Genomic DNA, 19,179 nt, shown 5'->3' on the forward strand with positions numbered 1-19,179 from the left:
GAGATCTGCAGAATAACAGAGAGAGATGGACAAAGTGAGATCTACAGAGAGTGATCTACAGAGAAGGTGAAATGGACAGGGAGGGGGAGAAATGCACAGAGAGAGAGAGACAGAAAGGGACAGAGAGGGAGGGGGGAAGTAATGCACAGAGAGAGAGAGAGAGAGACAGAGAAAATGTCAGAGAGAGAGCAGGGGGGGACAGAGGGGGGCACAGAGCGAGTAGGGTGGGGGGGGAACAGAGAGAGGGATGGGGGCAGAGACCCTACTCTCCCCTCCCCCACTGCTACCACGAGTTACAGGATTTACCTTAATGGTGCCTGGGACCATGGGACCTGTACCCCCCACCCACCCCTCCTCACTCCAGATCCCCACCCAGCAGTGTGGAAGAGGCAGTGTCGGAGACTTGCACAGCCCCCCCCCTCACCACACTCTGCCCCTGGCCTGGATTCAGTTTCACCAGGGTCCCCGCATACCCCTTGTTCCTGGGACCGGACCCCCCGCCAATGGTAGGGGTCCACACCAGGAGTCAGCTCCTCTGTTACCCAGTCCCCTCCTCAACCCTCTCGGTGGGGGAGGTAGCTGGGGGTGGGCCTCTCTGCGCCTCCCCTCCACCTCGATGCCCCCTGCTCCTTTTGCCAGCCCCCATTACGGGACCCAGTCCATGGTTCGCTGAGAGCGCCAACTTGGGCCATTCGAGGGTAGGAGGGGTGAAGGTGTCTGGAGTGCCTGCCTGCGGGTGAGGGGAAGGTCGGGCCCTCTGGCTGCAACTTCACAAAACACTGGCTGGAGCGGTGTGTCCAGTTCTGGCCCCCACGCCGCAGGAAGGAGGTGACAGCGCTGGCGAGGGTGCAGAGGAGGGTGCCCGGGGACGGAGGACTGCAGTTACGGGCAGAGACCAGACGGGCTGGGCTTGTGTTCCCGGGAGCGGTGGAGGCTGAGGGGGGGTCTTATTGTAAGAGGCACAGACAGGGGAGACAGTCAGAACCTTCCCCCAGGGTCGGGGTGCAGGGAGCACAGGTCTGAGGTGAGAGGGAGGAGACATAAAGGGGATCTGAGGGGTGGGTTTTCACACAGAGAGGGGTTGATATATGGAACTCACTGGGGGAGGAGGTGGGGGAATCAGACACAGTCACTGCGTGTCTGAGACGTTCGGATCCAACCCAGGTTTGGTATTGGTATTGGTTTATTATTGTCACTTGTACCTCGGTACAGTGAAAAGCTTGTCTTACAAACTGATCGTACAGGTCAATTCATTACACAGAGCAGTTACATTGGGTTAGTACAGGGTGCATTGATGTAGTACAGGTAAAATCAATAACACTACAGAGAAAGTGCAGTGCAATAAGGTGCAAGGTCACAAGAAGGTAGATCGTGAGGTCAGAGTCCATCTCATCGTATAAGGGAACCGTTCAATAGTCTTATCACAGTGGGGTAGAAGCTGTCCTTGAGCCTGGTGGTACGTGCCCTCAGGCTCCTGTATCTTCTGCCTGATGGGAGAGGAGAGAAGAGAGAATGACCAGGGTGGGTGGGGTCTTTGATTATGCCGGCTGCTTCACTGAGGCAGCGAGGGGTATAGACAGAGTCCAAGGAGGGGAGGCTGGTTTCAGTGATGCGCTGGGCTGTGCCCACAACTCTCTGGGGCAATCAGACACAGTCACTGTGTGTCAGAGACGTTCAGACGCTTAAATCGGCAAGATGTGGAAGGAGGCGGTGCTAACATGGGCACATGGGATCAGTGTAGATGGGTAAAAGGGTTGGCACGGACGTGGTGGGCCGAAGGACCTGTGTCTGCACTGTACCCCTCCGCGATGTGCCCACTGCTCGGAGCATGGGGTGGGGAGAGAGGTGGGGCAGGAGATTGGGGCAGCTTTCTCCCAACGTGTCCCACCCTCTTCCACGATGACCCATCCGGGCGCTGGAAGTTCCTGGGGTCCTCCCCGGATGATGCGGTACAGGAGGGAGGGGTCTTGCCAGACACTGCGCCCAGAGGTATTGGGATGATCCCAGGTCTCGTCTCCTCCTTCCCTGGCAGGGTCTGAGGAAGCCCACCAGGAACCGAGGGCAGGACAGTCCATCCCATCACACACTATGGTCACCTCCAGTGGGCCCAGCAGCAGGGTCCACTCTCACCACAGCACAGGCTAAATATGGACTGGTGTCAGCTTAATCCCCTATTGGGAAAAGAGGGAGCTTCACCCTGTGTCTGACCCGTGCCTTGGGAGTGTGTGACGGGACGGTGTTGAGGGAGCTTCACCCTGTGTCTGACCCATGCCCTGGGAGTGTGGGACACACAAGGATAAGACTGGATCTCAGGGGAAGGTGCCAATTTGGGAGAAGTGTAACGACAAATGTATTAGGCCGGTGCCGGGGAGAGGAGACTGGGAGCAGCTGTTATTGGGTAAGTCCACAACTGATGTTGGGGTGGTTTAGAACCATAGAACAATACAGCACAATACAGGCCCTTCGGCCCACCATGTTGTGCTGCCCTTCAGACCACACCTAAGACTATCTAACCCCTTCCTCCCACGTATCCCTCTATCTTAAATTCCTCCATATGCTTATCGAACAATCTCTTGAACTTGCCCAACTTATCAGCCTCCACCACCACCCCAGGCAGCACATTCCAAGCACCAACCACTCTCTGGGTGAAAAACCTCCCTCTGATATCTCCCTTGAACTTCCCCCCCCATTACTTTAAAGCCATGTCCTCTTGTATTGAGCATTGGTGCCCTGGGAAAGAGGCGCTGGCTGTCCACTCTATCTATTCCTCTTAATATTTTGTACACCTCTATCATGTCTCCCCTCATCCTCCTTCTCTCCAATGAGAACAGCCCTAGCTCCCTTAATCTCTCCTCATAATCCATACTTTCTAATCCAGGCAGCATCCCGGTAAATCTCCTCTGCATCCTTTCCAACGCCTCCACATCCTTCCTATAATGAGGCGACCAGAACTGGACACAGTACTCAGTGTGTGGTCTAACCAGAGTTTTGTAAAGCTGCATCATTACTTTGCGGCTCTTCAACTGGATCCCACGACTTATGAAAGCTAACATCCCATAAGCTTTCCTAACTACCCTATCCACATGTGAGGCGACTTTCAATGATCTGTGGATATGAACCCCCAGATCCCTCTGCTCCTCTACATTGCCCAGAATCCTGCCATTTACCTTGTACTCTGCCCTGGAGTTTGTCCTTCCACTCACACTTCTCCGGGTTGATCCCTAACATCCTGCAAGAGATCCCTGAACATCGAACACATCTCCATAGTACATTTCCCCTCAAAAATGTCACCCCAATTTACACTCTCAAGTTCTCGCCTTGTAGCCTCATAATTCACCTTTCCCCAGTTAAATATCTTCCTGTCCTCTTTGCTCCTATCCCTGTCTATGACAATTCTAAATGTTAGGGAGCAGTGGTCGCTGTTCCCCAAATGCTCACCCACGGATAGATCTGTCGCCTGACCCGGTTCATCACCTAATACTAGATCTAATACAGCATTCCCTCTAGTTGGCCTGTCAACATACTGTGACAGGAATCCGTCCTGGACACACTTAACAAACTCCGCCCCATCTAAACCTTTGGCACTAAGCAGGTGCCAATCAATATTTGGATAGTTGAAGTCTCCCACCATTAATAACCCTGTTATTTTCGCATCTTTCCAAAAACTGCCTCCCAATCTGCTCCTCAGTATCCCTACTGCTATCGGGGGGCCTATAGAATACTCCCAGGAGGGTAACTGGTCCTTTCTTATTCCTAACTTCCACCCATGTTGACTCCAGAGAGGATCCTTTACATTATCCACCCTTTCTGCCGCTGTAACCGTGTCCCTGACCAGTATCGCCACCCCTCCTCCTCTTCTCCCCCCACCACCATCCCTGTTAAAACACTGAATTCCAGGAATATTCAATATCCATTCCTGCCCCGATGTCAGCCATGTCTCTGTAATAGCCATAATATCGTAGTCCCATGTACTTATCCAAGCCCTCAGTTCATTTCCCTATTCCTGGTGCATTTAAGTAAATGTACTTTAGCCCATCCATCTTACTACTTTTATAGCCTGTACTCTGCTTCTCCTTCCTCAAAGCCTCTCTACCTGTCAGATCCGACTTTTCCCCATCCCCTTCTTCCTCTGACCTACTCCTCCGGTTCCCATCCCCCTGGCAATCTAATTTAAACCCTCCTGAACCACCCTAGCAAACCTGGCCGCAAGGATATTGGCCCCCCTCAGGTTAAGGTGTAACCCGTCCTCTCTGTACAGGTCCCACCTTCCCCAGAAGAGATCCCAATGATCCAAAAATCTAAAACCCTCCCTCCTGCACCAACTCCTCAGCCACACATTCATCTGCAATCTCCTCCTATTCCTACCTTCACTATCGTGTGGCACTGGCAGCAATCCCGAGATTGCTACCCCTGAGGTCCTGTTCCTCAGCCTTCTGCCCAGCTCCCTAAACTTACTTTTCAGGACCTCATCCCTCTTCCTACCTATGTCGTTGGTACCAACATGAACCACGACTTCTAGCTGTTCTCCCTCCTGCTATAGAATCCTGTGGACCCAATCAGAGACATCCCGGACCCTGGCACCTGGGAGGCAACATACCATCTGGGATTCATGCTCACTGCCACAGAACCTCCTGTCTGTTTCCCCGACTATCGAGTGCCCTATCACTACTGCCTTCCTCTTCTCCTCCCTTCCCTTCTGAGCAGCAGGACCGGTCCCAGTACCAGAGACCTGGCTACTGCTGCTTGATCCCTGCAGGTCATCCCCCCCCAACAGCTTCCAAAGCGGAAAACCTGTTACTGAGGGGAACAGCCTCCGGGGTCCTCTGCTCTATCTGCTTGTTCGTTTTCTTTTTCTTTTTCTCTCCCCTGACAGTCACCCTTCTGTCTACTTCCTGGACCCCAGAAGTACCTGCTCTAAGGGGGAGTGACCGTCTCCTGATGTACAACATCTACAAAACTCTCCTCCTCCCTGATGCTGCGCAGTGTTTGAAGCTGTAACTCCAGCTCATCAATTTTGAGCTGAAGTTCCTCCAGCCTCAGGCACTTACTGCAGACGTGGTCACCGTGCACTACAGCAAGGTCCACAAGCTCGCACATCAAGCAGCTGCAACACACCACCATGTCCTCCATCTGAACTAATTCTTTTTCTACCCCCCCCCCCCCCACCTAGTTTTTTTCCTACTTAAAAATTTCTAACAGATGACAGGTAACCTTACCTTTACTTACCAGCTACTCACCTGCCTCACCCCTTTACACTGAAGCCCCTTGAGCCAAAGCCCAATCACTCTGCTCCCCCTCACTCAGCTGCCCGCTCCGACGCTGCCCGCTAGATATGGCGGTCTTCTTTTTAAACTGGTTTAAGGGGCAGCTGGTCAGAATTCAGGACCAGCGTGTTCCCATGAGGAAGCAAGACGGGGATGGCGAGGTTCGGGAGGCTCGGATGTACAGAGACGTTGCAAATTTATTCACAAAGGAAACTGAAATCAGACAGGGCCTTTGAGGATTATAAGGGAATCAGGAGGGGTAAAAGGGGCCGTGAAATGTTCCTGGTGAGGAGGATTAAAGAGAACCGCAAGATATTTCATTCGTACATTAAAACCAAGGGGATAACTAAGGGAGGGTGGGGCCACTCATGGACATAGGGGAGGATTGATGTCTGGAGCCAGAGGAAGTGGGCGAGGTGCTGAACGAGGACTTCACATCGGTCGGTGGTCACCAAGGAGGAGGACGTGGAAGATAGTGAGATCAGGGAGGGGTCTGTGCATATTCCAGGGCACGTTGATACCAAGGAGGAGGAGGTGTTGGGTCTACTGAAGAACTTGAGGATGGACAAGTCCTCAGGGCCTGTAGGGATCCATCCCAGGTTATTGAAAGAGGCAAGAGAGGAGATAGCTGGGGCCTTTACTGAGATCTTTGTATCGTCACTAGCCACAGGCGAGGTCCCGGAGGACTGGAGAAAAGTCAGTGTTAAACAAGGGCAATAGAGACGAATTATCGGCTGGTGAGCCTTACATTAGTGGGGAAGTTATTGGAGAGGGTTTTTAGGGATGGGATCTACTCACATCTGGAAGACCATGAATTTATTAGGGACAGTCAGCATGGCCTTGTGCAGGGGAGGTCATGTCTTACAAATGATTGAGTTTTTTGAGGAGGTGACAAAGGTGCTTGATGAGGGTGGGGCAGTGGATGTTGTTTAAAGCACCTGACAAGATCCCTCATTGTAGGTTGATCCAGAAGATTAGGATACGTGGGATCCACAGTGACATGGTGAATAAAATGGGCAGAGCTGTGGATACTGAGGAAGGCTGTCAAAGGATACAGCGGGATACGGATCGGTTGCAGATATGGGCAGAGAAATGGCAGATGGAGTTTAACCCGGACAAGTGTGAGGTGTTGCACTTTGGGAGGTCAAATGTAAGAGGAAGGTATATTGTAAATGTCAGGACCGTTAGGAGCACCGATGTAGAGGGATCCTGGGGTACAAGTCCACAGCTCCCTGAAAGTGGAGACACGGCGGCAAAGAAGGCGTGCGGCACGCTTACCTTCATCGGTTGGGGCGTTCAGTATGAAAGTCATGTTGCAGCTGTGTAAAACTTCCACATTTGGAGTGTTGCGTGCTGTTCTGGTCTTCATAATACGGAAAGGTGTGTAGGCTTTGGAGAGGGTGTAGGAGAGGTTCGCCAGGATGCTGCCTGGATTAGAGAGTACCAGCTATAAGGAGAGATTGGACAAACTTGGCTTGTTGTCCTTGGAGTGTCAGAGGCTGAGGGGTGAGCTGATAGGAGTAGATGAAATTAGGAGAGGCGTAGATAAGGCAGGGTCAGAGTCTTGGAGGGCACGGTAGTGTAGTGGTTAGCATAACGGTTTTACACCACCAGCGACCCGGTTCAATTCTGGCTGCTGTCTGTAAGGAGTTTGTACGTTCTCCCCGTGTCTGCGTGGGTTTCCTCCGGGTGCTCTGGTTTCCTCCCACATTCCAAAGACGTCCGGGTGAGGAAGTTGTGGGCGTGCTATGTTGATGCCAGAAGTGTGGCGACACTTGCGGGCTGCCCCCAGAACACTCTACGCAAAAGATGCATTTCATTGTGTGTTTCAATGTACATGTGGCTAATGAAAATATCTTATAAATGTCATATACGTGAGAGCACAGACTTGTGAGATAGTAAAGTTTAAAGGAAATGTACGAGGCAAGTTTTTCCCAGTCAGAGTTCCTGTGCTGTACTGTTCTCTCTCTCCTGCCTCTATCTACTCAGGAATGCAGCTGAACGAGGCTTTCCACATCTATTGCTGAACTGTGTGTTAACTGCTCCCAAGCTCCACCCCACACCCCCTTTCTTCAAAAAACTCATCTTTCGCAATCTCCTTGTAAACAAACCATCACACACACCCAGGGCACGGGTCAGACACAGGTTGAAGCTCCCTCTACACTGTCCCGTCACACGCTCCCAGGGCACCGGTCAGACACAGGGTGAAGACACAGGGTGAAGCTCCCTCTACACTGTCCCGTCACACACTCCCAGGGCATGGGTCAGTCACAAGAATCCAAACTCTCCTTGTATCTAATACTCTATAATCCAGGCAACATCCTGGTGAACCTCTTCTGCACCCTCTCCAAAGCCTCCACATCCTGTAATGGGGCGACCAGAACTGCACACAATACTCCAGATGTGACCTGACCAAAGTTTTATACAGCTGCACTGCGACTTCCCAACTCTTGTACTCACTCAGCTCCCCAACCGATGAAGGCAAGTATACCGCATGGCTTGTTTACCCACGTGTTGCCACTTTCAGGGAGCTATGGACTTGCACTCAAAGATCCCTCTGTACCCCTCCTGAGGGCCTCACCATTTATGGCATTCTTTTCCCTGGCATTTGACCCTCCAAAGCGCAACACCTCACACTTGTCTGGATTAAACTCCATTCTGCCATTTCTCTGCCCAAATTACCAACTGATCTGTATCCGGCTGTATCCCTTGACATCCTTCCTCACTATTGACAACTCTAACAGTTTTTGAGCTGTCTGCAAACTTACTAATTGGCCAAGAGTACTGGCTGGAGAGGGGAATTGGACAGGGTGAAAGAACTCTCCATTCCCCTGCCATTAGTCGGTGTACAGACATCCCCCTGGGAGAGAGGGACTGAGACACCGGTCAGTGTACAGACATCCCCCTGAGAGAGATGGACTGAGACACCGGTCAGTGTACAGATCTCCCCCTGAGAGAGACTGAGACACCGGTCAGTGTACAGACATCCCCCTGAGAGAGAGGGACTGCGACACCGGTCAGTGTACAGATCTCCCCCTGAGAGAGAGAGGGACTGAGGGACACCGGTCAGTGTACAGATCTCCCCCTGAGAGAGAGAGAGGGACTGAGAGACACCGGTGGGGGAAGTGCTCCGCGGCTGATGCCCTGTGTTTTTTGCCAGTGCCTTCGACCGGATCCTACACCGTGAAAACCAGCACCCCAGAGGTGACAGTGCCAGTTGGAGCAGGTGAGGCAACTGCTGCAGTCTGTGCTGTCAGGAGATGGGTCAGCAGTGGACCCTGAGTCCCTGTCACCCCATCCGTTCCCCACACTGGCCTGGTGCCTGTAGGTGTACCAGACAGTCGGAGCCTTGGTCCTCACCCCCCCCCCCCACCCCCTGTGTAACCCTCGCTCTGCCCCGTGTCGCCCCCCCCGCCTCCTGTGTCACCCCCGCTCTGCGCCCTGCCAGCACGTGGACCAGTGCTCAGTGCAGTGCTCACTCACCGCCCGTTTATTTGTTTGAAAGTGCAGACGTTTATTGTCTGAAAGCACTGCAAAAGGACATCCGGTGTCAAAACTACAACTAGTACAAGAAAGCAGAAATCACTACACACATGGATTCTCACTACATAACTACAGCACATAACTAACGACAGCAAAACGCAAATATGATCCACACCGTCCACGACACACGCCATGCCCTGAGGGGCCCACCGATGGCGGAATTTTTTTTACATTTATTCGCTAAAAGCACTGCAAAATGACATCCAGTGTCAAAGCTACTACAACACATACAGAAAGGAGAAACAAGTTTGCAATCAGAATCTAACTGCAGCAACGACACTAACTAACGACTGCAAAACGCGCACGCAACACTTCAGTGAAGAATCGCATTCTCACCATCCATGACACACGCGATCCCCTGAGCGGCCCACCGAGCGCAGAACTCAACCGGGGTGCCCGCGGAGACCGCGCACTCCCTCTCCAAGGACACCCGCGTGCGGACGTAAGCCCGGAAGACGGGCAGGCCGGTAGGCGGACCGGCCGGAACCCTCAGCTGCTGCTGCCGGGACCCATGGATGGCCGGCTCGGCCAGGCCCAGGAGAAGACCCACCAGGAGATCTCCCAAACGAACCACCTCCTACACCGACCCCTTCCGCCCCACTCACCCATCTCTCCCTCGCCACCCCTCCCACAGCACGAAGCTCCCTCACCACACCTCCTGCAGCACAAAGCTCCCTCACCACCCCTCCCACAGCACAGCGCTCCCTCACTGCTCCTGCCACGGCATGGAGCTCCCTCACCGCCCCTCCCTCACCGCCCCTCCCACAGCGCGGGTTTAACCTCTCTCTCCATGTCCCAGCTGCCGACCTGTACTGTGAATACTCGGCGGATTTCGGGGAGCCACGGGTGGAATGGAAATTCCGGGACCTCCAGGGCTCACTCACGCTGGTGTATTACAACAAGAAGATCACAGGTAGGTCAGAAACCGCGCCTGCCCTCTGACCCCGCACCCTCCCTCCCTCCAACCCCGCCTCATCCTCCCTCAGACCTCTCCATCTAACACCCTCCCTCAATCCCCTCCTCCAACACCCATCCTCCCTCAAGCCCCTCCTTGCCCTCTCAGTAACACCATGTACCCCACCAGAATGCCTCCCCAGTGTCTGATTCTGGTCTCCCCACCCCCAGCCAACTATGAGGGACGTGTGGCGTTCTCCCCGCGCGCTCTACACTTCAAGGAGACCCTGGCGACGGACAGCGGGCAGTACATGTGTGACGTGAACAAGCAGGATGGCTCTCAGACCGGCTCTGTCACAGTGAAACTCGTGGTTCAGGGTGAGTGAGTGGGGGGCAGGGGGGGAGGGAGAGATGGGGGAGGGAATTGGGGAATGGGGTGTGCGAGAGTTTGGGGAGGGGGAGGGGAGCTGGGGAAGGGGGTGGGGGAATTGGGGAAGGGAGTGGTGGGGGGATTGGGGGAAGGTTGCGGAAGGGGTGGAGGAGAGTTGGAGAAGGGGTGGTGGGGGTGTTGGGGTGGGGGAGGGGACTACAGGGTACAGGAAGGGGCTGATTGGGAAGGGGTGCGGGGGAGGTACTCCCTGCCCAGCACCAAAGCCTATGGGCCGTGTGGGGTGAGGGGGGTGCTGGGGCGGGGACAGGGGCAAATGCAGTGGTGGTGGTGGTATGGGGGCTGTTGAACCAGAGGAGGGGTACACAGGGAAGGAGAGGGACTGGGGTTTGGTGAACACCCCCAACAGGCAGTGCATGTGTGTGTCTCCCTCCCTCCCGCCCCACCTGCCACCCCGCTCTCACTCTCTCCCTCTCCCCTCAGTGCCCCCGGCTGTGCCGCAGGCCAGCGTGCCGACCTCGGTGACGACGGGCAGCTCGGTGCAGCTGAAGTGTGTGGAGAGCCAGGGTTACCCCCGACCCACCTACCGCTGGTACCGGGACCAGGTGCTGATGCCCGAGAAACCCGCCGGCAGCCCCACCTTCCGCAACTCCTCCTACAGCCTGCAGCCGTCCACCGGCCTGCTGGTGAGTACGGCCACACCGGGGGGGGGGGGGGGGAGGGGCGGAGCGGGGGTGGGGGTGGGCAGGGTGGGGACCGGGACGGAACGCGACAGGTTGGCGTGGGGACGGAGGTGGGGTCGGGGTTGGGGTGGGTACTGGGATGGGGTGGGGACTGGGAGGGGTGGGGTGGGGATGGGGGGGTGGGGTCAGTGGGGTGGGGGGCAGGGGATGGGGGTGGGGGGCAGGGGATGGGGGTGGGGGGCAGGGTGGGGGCGGGGGACAGGGTGGGGGCAGGGGACAGGGTGGGGACGGGGGTGGGGGACAGGATGGGGGGTGGGGGCGGGGATGGGGTGTTGGGGGTGGGTGACAGGGTGGGGATGGGTCAGGGGTGAGCTCTGTCACTGATCCATGGACCTTCCTTTGCCCACGTGCCAGACTTTTGACCCGGTGAGCAGGTCGGACGCCGGCGAGTACATGTGTGAGGCCGTTAACGGGGTCGGGGAACCCGTCAAGAGCAGTCCCCCGATCCGCATGGAAGTGTGTAAGTGTTGGTGGCTGGGACGTCATCTCCCCCTCTCCCCCGCTCCCCCTCCCCCCCCGGCTCCTCCTCCCTCCTTCCCTCCCCCAGCTCCTCCCTCCCTCCCCACCTCCCCTCCCCCTGCTCCTCCCTCCCTCCCTTCCCTTCCCCTCCCCCTGCTCCTCCCTCCCTCCCTTCCCTTCCCCTCCCCCTGCTCCTCCCTCCCCACCTCCCCTCCCCTCCCCTCCCCCTCCTCCTCCCTCCCTCTCTCCCCCTCCCCTGCTCCTCTTCCCTCCACCCCGTTTCCCCCCTCCCGTCTCCGCCCCCCCCCCCCCCCCCCCAACGATCTCCTGTCCTGGTGTACCAGCAGGAGAGGGGCCGAATGACCGTCTGACTTTGTTGCCCTGTCCTTCCTTCCCTGGGCAGATGACACCAATGTGGGCGGGATTGTCGCCGGCGTGATCGTGGCCCTCATCATCCTGGCCTTCCTTGGGGTTTCTGTCTGGTTTGCCTACCGCAAGGGATACTTGGGACGTAAGTATCACCGCCTGCTCCCCTTCCCAGTGAGGGGTGGGGGGGTCGGACCCCACACCTCGTGCTCCCCTCCATGTGTCCTCCTGCGTGGGAGGGCTGCTGGGTTTGGGAGGCTCTGTCAGAATAACTGTTGCACAGTCACTGTGTACTGGCGGTGGAGGGAGGGAGCGCTGAGGGCGGCGGAGGGAGAGTTGAGGGAGGTGGACGGGGAGCCGATCGAGCGGCTGCTTTGTCCTGGATGGTGTCGAGCTTCTCGAGAGTTGTTGGACCTGCACCCACCCAGGCAGTGGAGAGTGTTCCATCACACTCCTGGCTGGTGCCTTGGAGATGGGGGAAAGGCCTTGGGCTGTCAGGAGGTGAGTCACTCCCCACAGGATACCCAGTCTCTGACCTGCTCCTGTAGCCACGGTATTTGTGTGTCTGGTTCAGCTGAGTTTCTGGTCAGTGGTGACCCCAGGATGTTGACAGTGGGGACTGGGCGATGGGAATGTCAGTGAAGGTCAGGGGGAGGTGGTCAGACTCTCCCTTGTTGGAGATGGTCACTGCCTGGTACCTGTGTGGTGTGAATGTTACCCGTCACTTCTCAGCCAGTGTCTGAACGTTGTCTGGGTCTTGCTGCATGGGTATTCTGAGTGGGGAGCAATGTGAGGAATATCATTGGGGGGTGGGGGAGATCTGCAATATATCAGCACAGGCTCTAATCTCTCCTCTTTCTATCCACCCCCCCATCCCTACAGAGAAAGCAAGGTAAGGCACACAGTTCCTGTAACCCCCTCCGGCCCCCACACCCCTCCCCGTCTCTGCGACCCCCTCCGGCCCCCGCACCCCTCCCCGTCTCTGCGACCCCCTCCGGCCCCCGCACCCCTCCCCGTCTCTGTGACTGCCCCCTCTCACGGTGACGATGCTCTGTCTCCCCCCCACCCAGCGACAAGCCAAAGGTGATCTACAGCCAGCCGCCTGCGGACACGACAGACGATGTGAGTGTGGAGATCGGGGGCTGGATCTGTGATCCGAGGGGAGGGGGAGGGCGGTGGTTCTAACGAGGGAGGAGCCCCTTCCTGGAGGCGGTTGTTTTGGGAAGATGGAGTCTGTGTTTCTCTCTCCCCATCCCTCTTCCCCACCCCTGTCTCTATCTCTGTCATTTTCCCCGTCTCCTCCTCCCTCCAACCCACCTCACAAAGTCTCGCCCTCAACCCTCCGCCCTCGGACCAGGTCACTCGTGGTGGGCTGATCCATACAATACAGTGCGTGTGACCCAACGTCAGTTTGTAGATTGGATTCACAGTTGGCTTGTCTGTAGAAGAGAGAGGGGAGTGGTGCAGGGGTGTGATTCTGCCTGGAGGTCTGTGGCCCATGGTGTTCTGCAGGGATCAGTCTGGCACCTCTGTTGTGATCTGGATCAATATATCGTTGGGGTGATTAGTAAGTTTGCAGACAATGCAAAAATTGGCAGAGCTGTGGATTGTGAGGAAGGATTGAGTGTGATACGGATCAGTTGGAAACGTGGGCAGAGAAACGGCAGATGGAGTTTAACCCGGACAAGTGTGAGGTGTTGCACTTTGGGAGGTCAAATGTATATCGTAAATGTCAGGACCCTGAGGAGCACCGACGTACAGAGGGATCCTGGGGCGCAAGTCCACAGCTCCCCGAAAGTGGAGACACGAGTAGACAGGGTGGTGCAGAAGGCGCACGGCACGCTGGCCTTCATTGGTCGGGCGGTTGAGTTAGCAAGTCACTTTACAGCGCTATAAACCTTTGGTTAGGCCACAACTGGTGTGTAGTCCAGGTCACCACACTATAGGGGTGTGGAGGCTCTGGAGAGGGTGCAGACGAGGTTCACCAGGATGCTGCCGGGATTATACAGTATCAGCTACAAGGAGAGGTTGGACAAACTCAGGTTGTTTTCTCCGGAGCGGCAGAGGCTGAGGGGAGACCTGATAGAGGCTTATAAAATTATGAGAGGCGTAGATAGGGTAGATAGTTTTTTTTCCCCGGGGTGGACATGTCAAATACTGCAGGAGGAGGTTTAATGTGAGAGGGGGCAAGTTTTTTATGCAGAGAGCAGTGGGTTCCTGGAACGGGTTGCCAGGGGAGGCAGGGAGGGATGACGACCATGTGTGGGCAAGTTGGGATGTGTTTAATTTACTAACATGGTGAGCAGAACCACGTTGGGCCGAAAGGCCCGTTGCTGTGGTGTACGGTGCTGACCCTCCCTCGTACGCCATGTGCTGTCTAACTCGCTCTCTCTCATTCTGGCATCAGGGTGACTTCAGGCAGAAGTCTTCGTTCGTTGTTTGAATCATTAGTGGATTCCTCTGAGACTGTTCATTGTGGAGAACTGAAGAGACGACTTCTTTTCATTGAGAGCACTGCGGTTTTTATATTTAAAAAAAATCATGTTTATTGGGATCATCTGTTTCTCTGCTTTTATATCTGAAGGGACATTGTGAAGGGAGCTTTGCTGTACCTTAATCCATGCCCCGGGAGTGTGTGACGGGACAGTGTAGAGGGAGCTTCACCCTGTGTCTGACCCGTGCCCTGGGAGTGTGTGACGGGATGGTGTAGAGGGAGCTTCACCCTGTGTCTGACCCGTGCCCTGGGAGTGTGTGACGGGATGGTGTAGAGGGAGCTTCACCCTGTGTCTGACCCGTGCCCTGGGGAGTGTGTGACGGGACGGTGTAGAGGGAGCTTTACCCTGTGTCTGACCCGTGCCCTGGGAGTGTGTGACGGGACAGTGTAGAGGGAGCTTCACCCTGTGTCTGCCCCGTGCCCTGGGAGTGTGTGACGGGACAGTGTAGAGGGAGCTTCACCCTGTGTCTGACCCGTGCCCCGGGAGTGTGTGACGGGTCAGTGTAAAGGGGGCTTCACTCTGTGTCTGATCCGTGCCCTGGGAGTGTGTGACGGGACAGTGTAGGGGGAGCTTCACTCTGTGTCTAACTCCTGGGGAGTTTCTCGGCATGAGGTGTGAGAGGTTGGTTTACTCTGGAATGGGTATGGGGGTGTCTTGCAGTTTTGTGTGTATGTGTGGGGGGGGGGGGGTGGGTGTGTTGGGGTATGTCCTCCCCGTCCCCTCCTTGAGAGAGGTGAGATATGTTTTCACTGATGCTGTGTCAGGCACTCCTTTCTCTCTCTCTCCCTCTCTCTCTCTCTCTCTCTCCACTCTCAGCACCCTTGTCCTGTTGGAACAAGTTAATAAAGTGGTCCCTGTCTCTTCGTCAGTGTGGTCTGTGTTGTATTGACGGTCAGTGTCCCTTACCCCTGACCAAGGGGGTCAGGAACCTGGGCAATACCTCGGGGTCAGTTGGTGACAAGGGCATCTGGGGTTTCAGGAGTGTCTCTGCCTGTCCCATCCCGTCTCCCTCTGCTACACCCTCCCCTTGTATCTGCCACCCAGCTACATCTCCACCCCCCCACCCAAACCAACCCAATTCAGGCTTTCAAACCTGCTCCCTGTTCAACAGACCATGGCTGATCTGATTGAACCCCCTGACCCCCCCCCCCCCCACCAGCCCCATTACTGAGCCATCTCCCTCTGCCGCAGGAACACCCAGAGCCTCTGCCCCCACCTCCCTGTGAGGAAGGGGAGTTCCAATGACTGCCCCCTCCCTCCCAGAGAGAAAACATTTCCCCTCCTCTGTCCCTCACTGGTCACCCCTTGTTGTCAAACACTGACCCTGGTTCCAGGTTCCTTCAGACAGAGTCACAGTTACACAGCACGGACACAGGCCCTTCACCCAGCCCATCCATGCTGCCTTCCAGAGCGAGTGCCTTCTGCCTGTGTTTGTCCCTGATCCCTCCACACCTTTCCAAGCACCAGGGCAACATGCGATTGTAGGGATGGGGCAGGAAAGCGGAGACACGTGCTCACAGTGAGAAGGTGCACACACCAGACTGACAGCAGCCACGGTCAGGGTCGAACCTCTGTCCGCTAGCGGAAGGGGAGCAGCCACTGCACCGCATCCAAAGTGTCTGCAACGTCTCTGCACACATGGTGAGCCAGTGGACGACCGCTCAGGCTGCACAACACACGTTGGACACGGCACAACCGGTGTTGGTCCACAGCTGTGAGCTGTGCCCCGCACCCTGGTACTCACTGACCCCACACCCCGGTATTGTAACCGACACTTGTACTGTACCCACACCCCAGTACTGTACACCACATCCTGATACTGCACTGTACCCCACACCCCAGTACTGAACAGTAACACCACACCCTGGGATTGTACTGTACCCGTCACCCCTGGTACTGTACCCCACATCCCTGTACTGTACCCCACACCCTGGTACTGTACCCCACACCCCGCTACTGTACCCCACATCCCAGCACTGTACCCCACACCCTGGTACTGTACCCATCACCCCACTACTCTACCCCACAGCCCAGCACTACACCCATCACCCCGGTACTGTACCCCACACGCCAGGACTGTACCCCACCCCTGGTGCTGTACCCCACTCCCCTGTACTGTACCCCACACCTGAGTACAGTACCTCTCACCAGGTACTGTACTCTACCCCACATGCCAGTACTGCACACCACACATCGGTACTGTACCCTACACCTCGATGCTGAACCCCTCACCGCAGTAGTGTACTGTACCCCACTCCCCAGTACTGTAACCCAGACCCCAGTACAGTATTGTACCACACGCCCCAGTACTGTACTCTACATCCAGGTACTGTACTGTACCCGACACCCCGGTACTGTAGCCCACACCGCGGTGCTGTACACAACACATTGGTACTGTACCCAACACCCCGCTACTGTATCCCACTCCCCGGTACTGTACCCCACACCCCAGTACTGTACCCCAAACCCTGGTACTCTACTGTACCCTACACACCGGTACTGTACCCTACACACCGGTACTGTACCATACACCTGGGTACTGTACTGTACCCCACACCCCAGTACTGTACCCCAAACCCTGGTATTCTACTGTACCCCACACCCCAGTACTGTACCTGACACTCCAGTACTATACCATACACCTGGGTACTGTACTGTACCCCTCACCCCAGTACTGTACTCCACATCCTGGTACTGTACTGTACCCCACACCCCAGTACTGTACCCCACAACCGGGTACTGTACCTGACACCCCAGAACACTACCCCACACCCTTGTTCTGTACCCCAACCCCAGTATTGTACTGTACCCCACACCCCAATACTGTACCCCACATCCCGGTACCGTACTGTACCCTACACCCCAGTACTGTACCCCACACCAAGGTACTGTACCCCAGACCATGGTATAGTACTGTACCATACACCCCAGTACTGTACACCGGGTACTGTACTGTACCCCACAACCCTGGTACTGTATCCTACACCCCAGTACTGTAGCCTACAGCTGGGTACTGTACCCAACACCCCTGTACTGTACCCCAGACCCCAGTACTGTACCCTACAGCTGGGTACTGTACTATACCCGTCACCCTGCTACTGTACCCCGTATCCCGGTACTGTACTGTACCCCACACACTGGTACTGTACACCACACATCGCTACTGTACCCCACATCCCAGTACTGAACCCCACACTGCAGTACTGTACCCCACAGCCCGGTACTGTACTACAAGGGGGGGGGGGTGGTGACGGAGCAGGGCTCGGAGCCGGATGACACGGGTTGGGTTGGGTTGGGGGGGGGGTTCGGCTGATTTGGAGGGAGGGGGCGTGATGAGGAGGGGCAGAGTGAGGAATGTGGACCTTCCTCCCACTCTCTCCCTCCCTTGCCTTCCTCCCCCTTGGTTAATCTCCTGCCCCTTCCTTTTCTCCCTCCTTCCCCCTCTCCCTTCCCGCTCTTCCCCTGCCCCCACTTCCCCGTCCCCTCTGCCCCCCTCTCACCCGTCACTTCTTCCCCGTCCCCTCTCGCCCCTCTCCCCTTTCTCTCTCTACCCTTCTCCTCCGCTACCCCTTCTTTCCCCTACCCTCTGTCCCCATCTCCCCCCTCTCCCCGTCCCCTCTCCCCTCCCCTTACCCCCATTTGCCCCCTTCCACCACCCCTCCCCTTCCCCTCACCACTCTCCCCTCCCCCTTTTCCCTACCTCTGCCCTCCTTTCCCCTATCCCCTCTTCCCCCCCTCCCCGTCCCCTCTGACCCTCCTCTCCCCCATCCCCCTCTGCCCCCTTTCCCCATCCCGTCTCCCTTTGGGGGATTCTCCTCCCTCCCCGTCCCCTCCTCCCTCTCCCTCCCCACTCCCCTCCCCCTCATCCGCCCTCTGCCCCCCTCTCCCCTACTCTCTCTGCCCCCTTTCCCTGCCCCTCCCCATCCCCCCTCTGCCCACCTCCTCCTCCCCTCTCCCCCATTTGCCCCCTTTCCCCACCTCCTCTGCCCCCTCTCCCCGTCCCCTCCCGCTCTCCCCTCCTGACTCTCCTCTCCCTCCCTGTCCCCTCTTCCCCTCCCGCTCCCCCTCCCCTCCCTTCTGACCCCCTCTCCCCCTCTCATTTCTGCCCCACCCCATTCCCCTCCCCTCCTTCCCCCGTCCCCTCTCCCCTTGGGGGATTCTCCCCCTCCCCCTCTGCCCCATCCGCCCTCTGCCCCCTCTCCTCCCCTCTCCCCTCCCCCTCCCTTCTGACCCCCTCTCCCCTCCCCCTCTCCCCGTCTCTCTCTCCCCTCACCCTCTCCGCCCTCACCCTCCCCCCGTCTCCCTCTCCCCTCACCCTCTCCCCTCACCCTCTCCCCGTCTCTCTCTCCCCCTCTCTTTCACAGCCAGTCCCTCCCTCCGTCTCTCCCTCCCTCACCCCCGTATCTGCCTCTTGTTTCACCCCTCCCTCCTCCCCCCCAACCCCCCGGCTCCCGCACCCTCCCCCGGGAGATGCTGATGTCGCAGATCCCCGTCTCCCCACAGATCTGCGGCCGGCCTGTTTACGGACGGCTGCTGCATTGGCGCTGCGCTGCGCTGCGCCGGGCTGGGCTGGGCTGGGCTGGGCTGGGCTGGGCGGGGGCGCGGTCTCTCCCGGCTGCCTCCTTCCTGCGGAGCCACTAGCCTTATTGGCAGCCGTACCCCTCCCTCCGCCCCCTCCCCTCTCTCTCTCGGCCGTCCCTCCCGCTTCAGCATCCAGAGGCTGTGAGCAGCCGGATCCCGAGGCTCGGCGCTTCGGCACCCAGGACCGCGACCGGCTCCGCGTTGCCGCAATGTTGCTGCGGGTTGTCGCCCTGACGTGTTGGCTGCTGCCCCTCGCCCTCTGCAGCCTCCCCGTCGACTGTGGGATGGAAGGTAGGGAGGCCGTGTCCTGCTCTGCCTGTCCGCTCGGCAAGGGGACGTGGATAGCGGGGGGACGGCGACTATCCGCAACAGACACACAGACACACACAATGTGAGTGTCTCTCTCTCTGTCAGTGTGTCTTATGTGTGTCAGATAGAGAGACACA

General features: G+C 57.0%; 1 protein-coding gene and 1 long non-coding RNA gene across 2 annotated transcripts; both read left to right on the top strand.

The window, feature by feature from the left end:
* Positions 1 to 2,268: 2,268 nt before the first annotated feature.
* On the top strand, positions 2,269 to 12,434 carry LOC127567242 (junctional adhesion molecule A-like). Its single transcript, XM_052009921.1, has 8 exons — positions 2,269 to 2,398; positions 8,425 to 8,490; positions 9,607 to 9,720; positions 9,933 to 10,079; positions 10,573 to 10,775; positions 11,187 to 11,292; positions 11,695 to 11,831; positions 12,390 to 12,434. The coding sequence occupies exons 1-8, from the start codon at positions 2,269 to 2,271 to the stop codon at positions 12,432 to 12,434; spliced, it is 948 nt and encodes a 315-aa protein (XP_051865881.1).
* Positions 12,435 to 12,720: 286 nt separating this feature from the next.
* LOC127567243 (uncharacterized) lies at positions 12,721 to 15,015 on the top strand. Its single transcript, XR_007955852.1, has 2 exons — positions 12,721 to 12,779; positions 14,065 to 15,015. It is a non-coding gene; the product is annotated as an uncharacterized LOC127567243 (long non-coding RNA).
* Positions 15,016 to 19,179: the final 4,164 nt, after the last annotated feature.

The sequence above is a fragment of the Pristis pectinata genome, unplaced genomic scaffold, assembly GCF_009764475.1.
Source record: "Pristis pectinata isolate sPriPec2 unplaced genomic scaffold, sPriPec2.1.pri scaffold_239_arrow_ctg1, whole genome shotgun sequence".
NCBI lineage: Eukaryota > Metazoa > Chordata > Chondrichthyes > Rhinopristiformes > Pristidae > Pristis > Pristis pectinata.

What these genes read in the sequence shown, in the direction of transcription:
- LOC127567242 (XM_052009921.1), top strand. Translation starts at nt 2,269, where the DNA reads ATGCCCTGGGAGTGTGGGACACACAAGGATAAGACTGGATCTCAGGGG. An exon ending in CTGGGAGCAGCTGTTATTGG is followed by an intron (nt 2,399 to 8,424) that starts GTAAGTCCACAA and finishes GTTTTTTGCCAG; the next exon opens with TGCCTTCGACCGGATCCTAC. An exon ending in AGCCGTCCACCGGCCTGCTG is followed by an intron (nt 10,776 to 11,186) that starts GTGAGTACGGCC and finishes CCCACGTGCCAG; the next exon opens with ACTTTTGACCCGGTGAGCAG.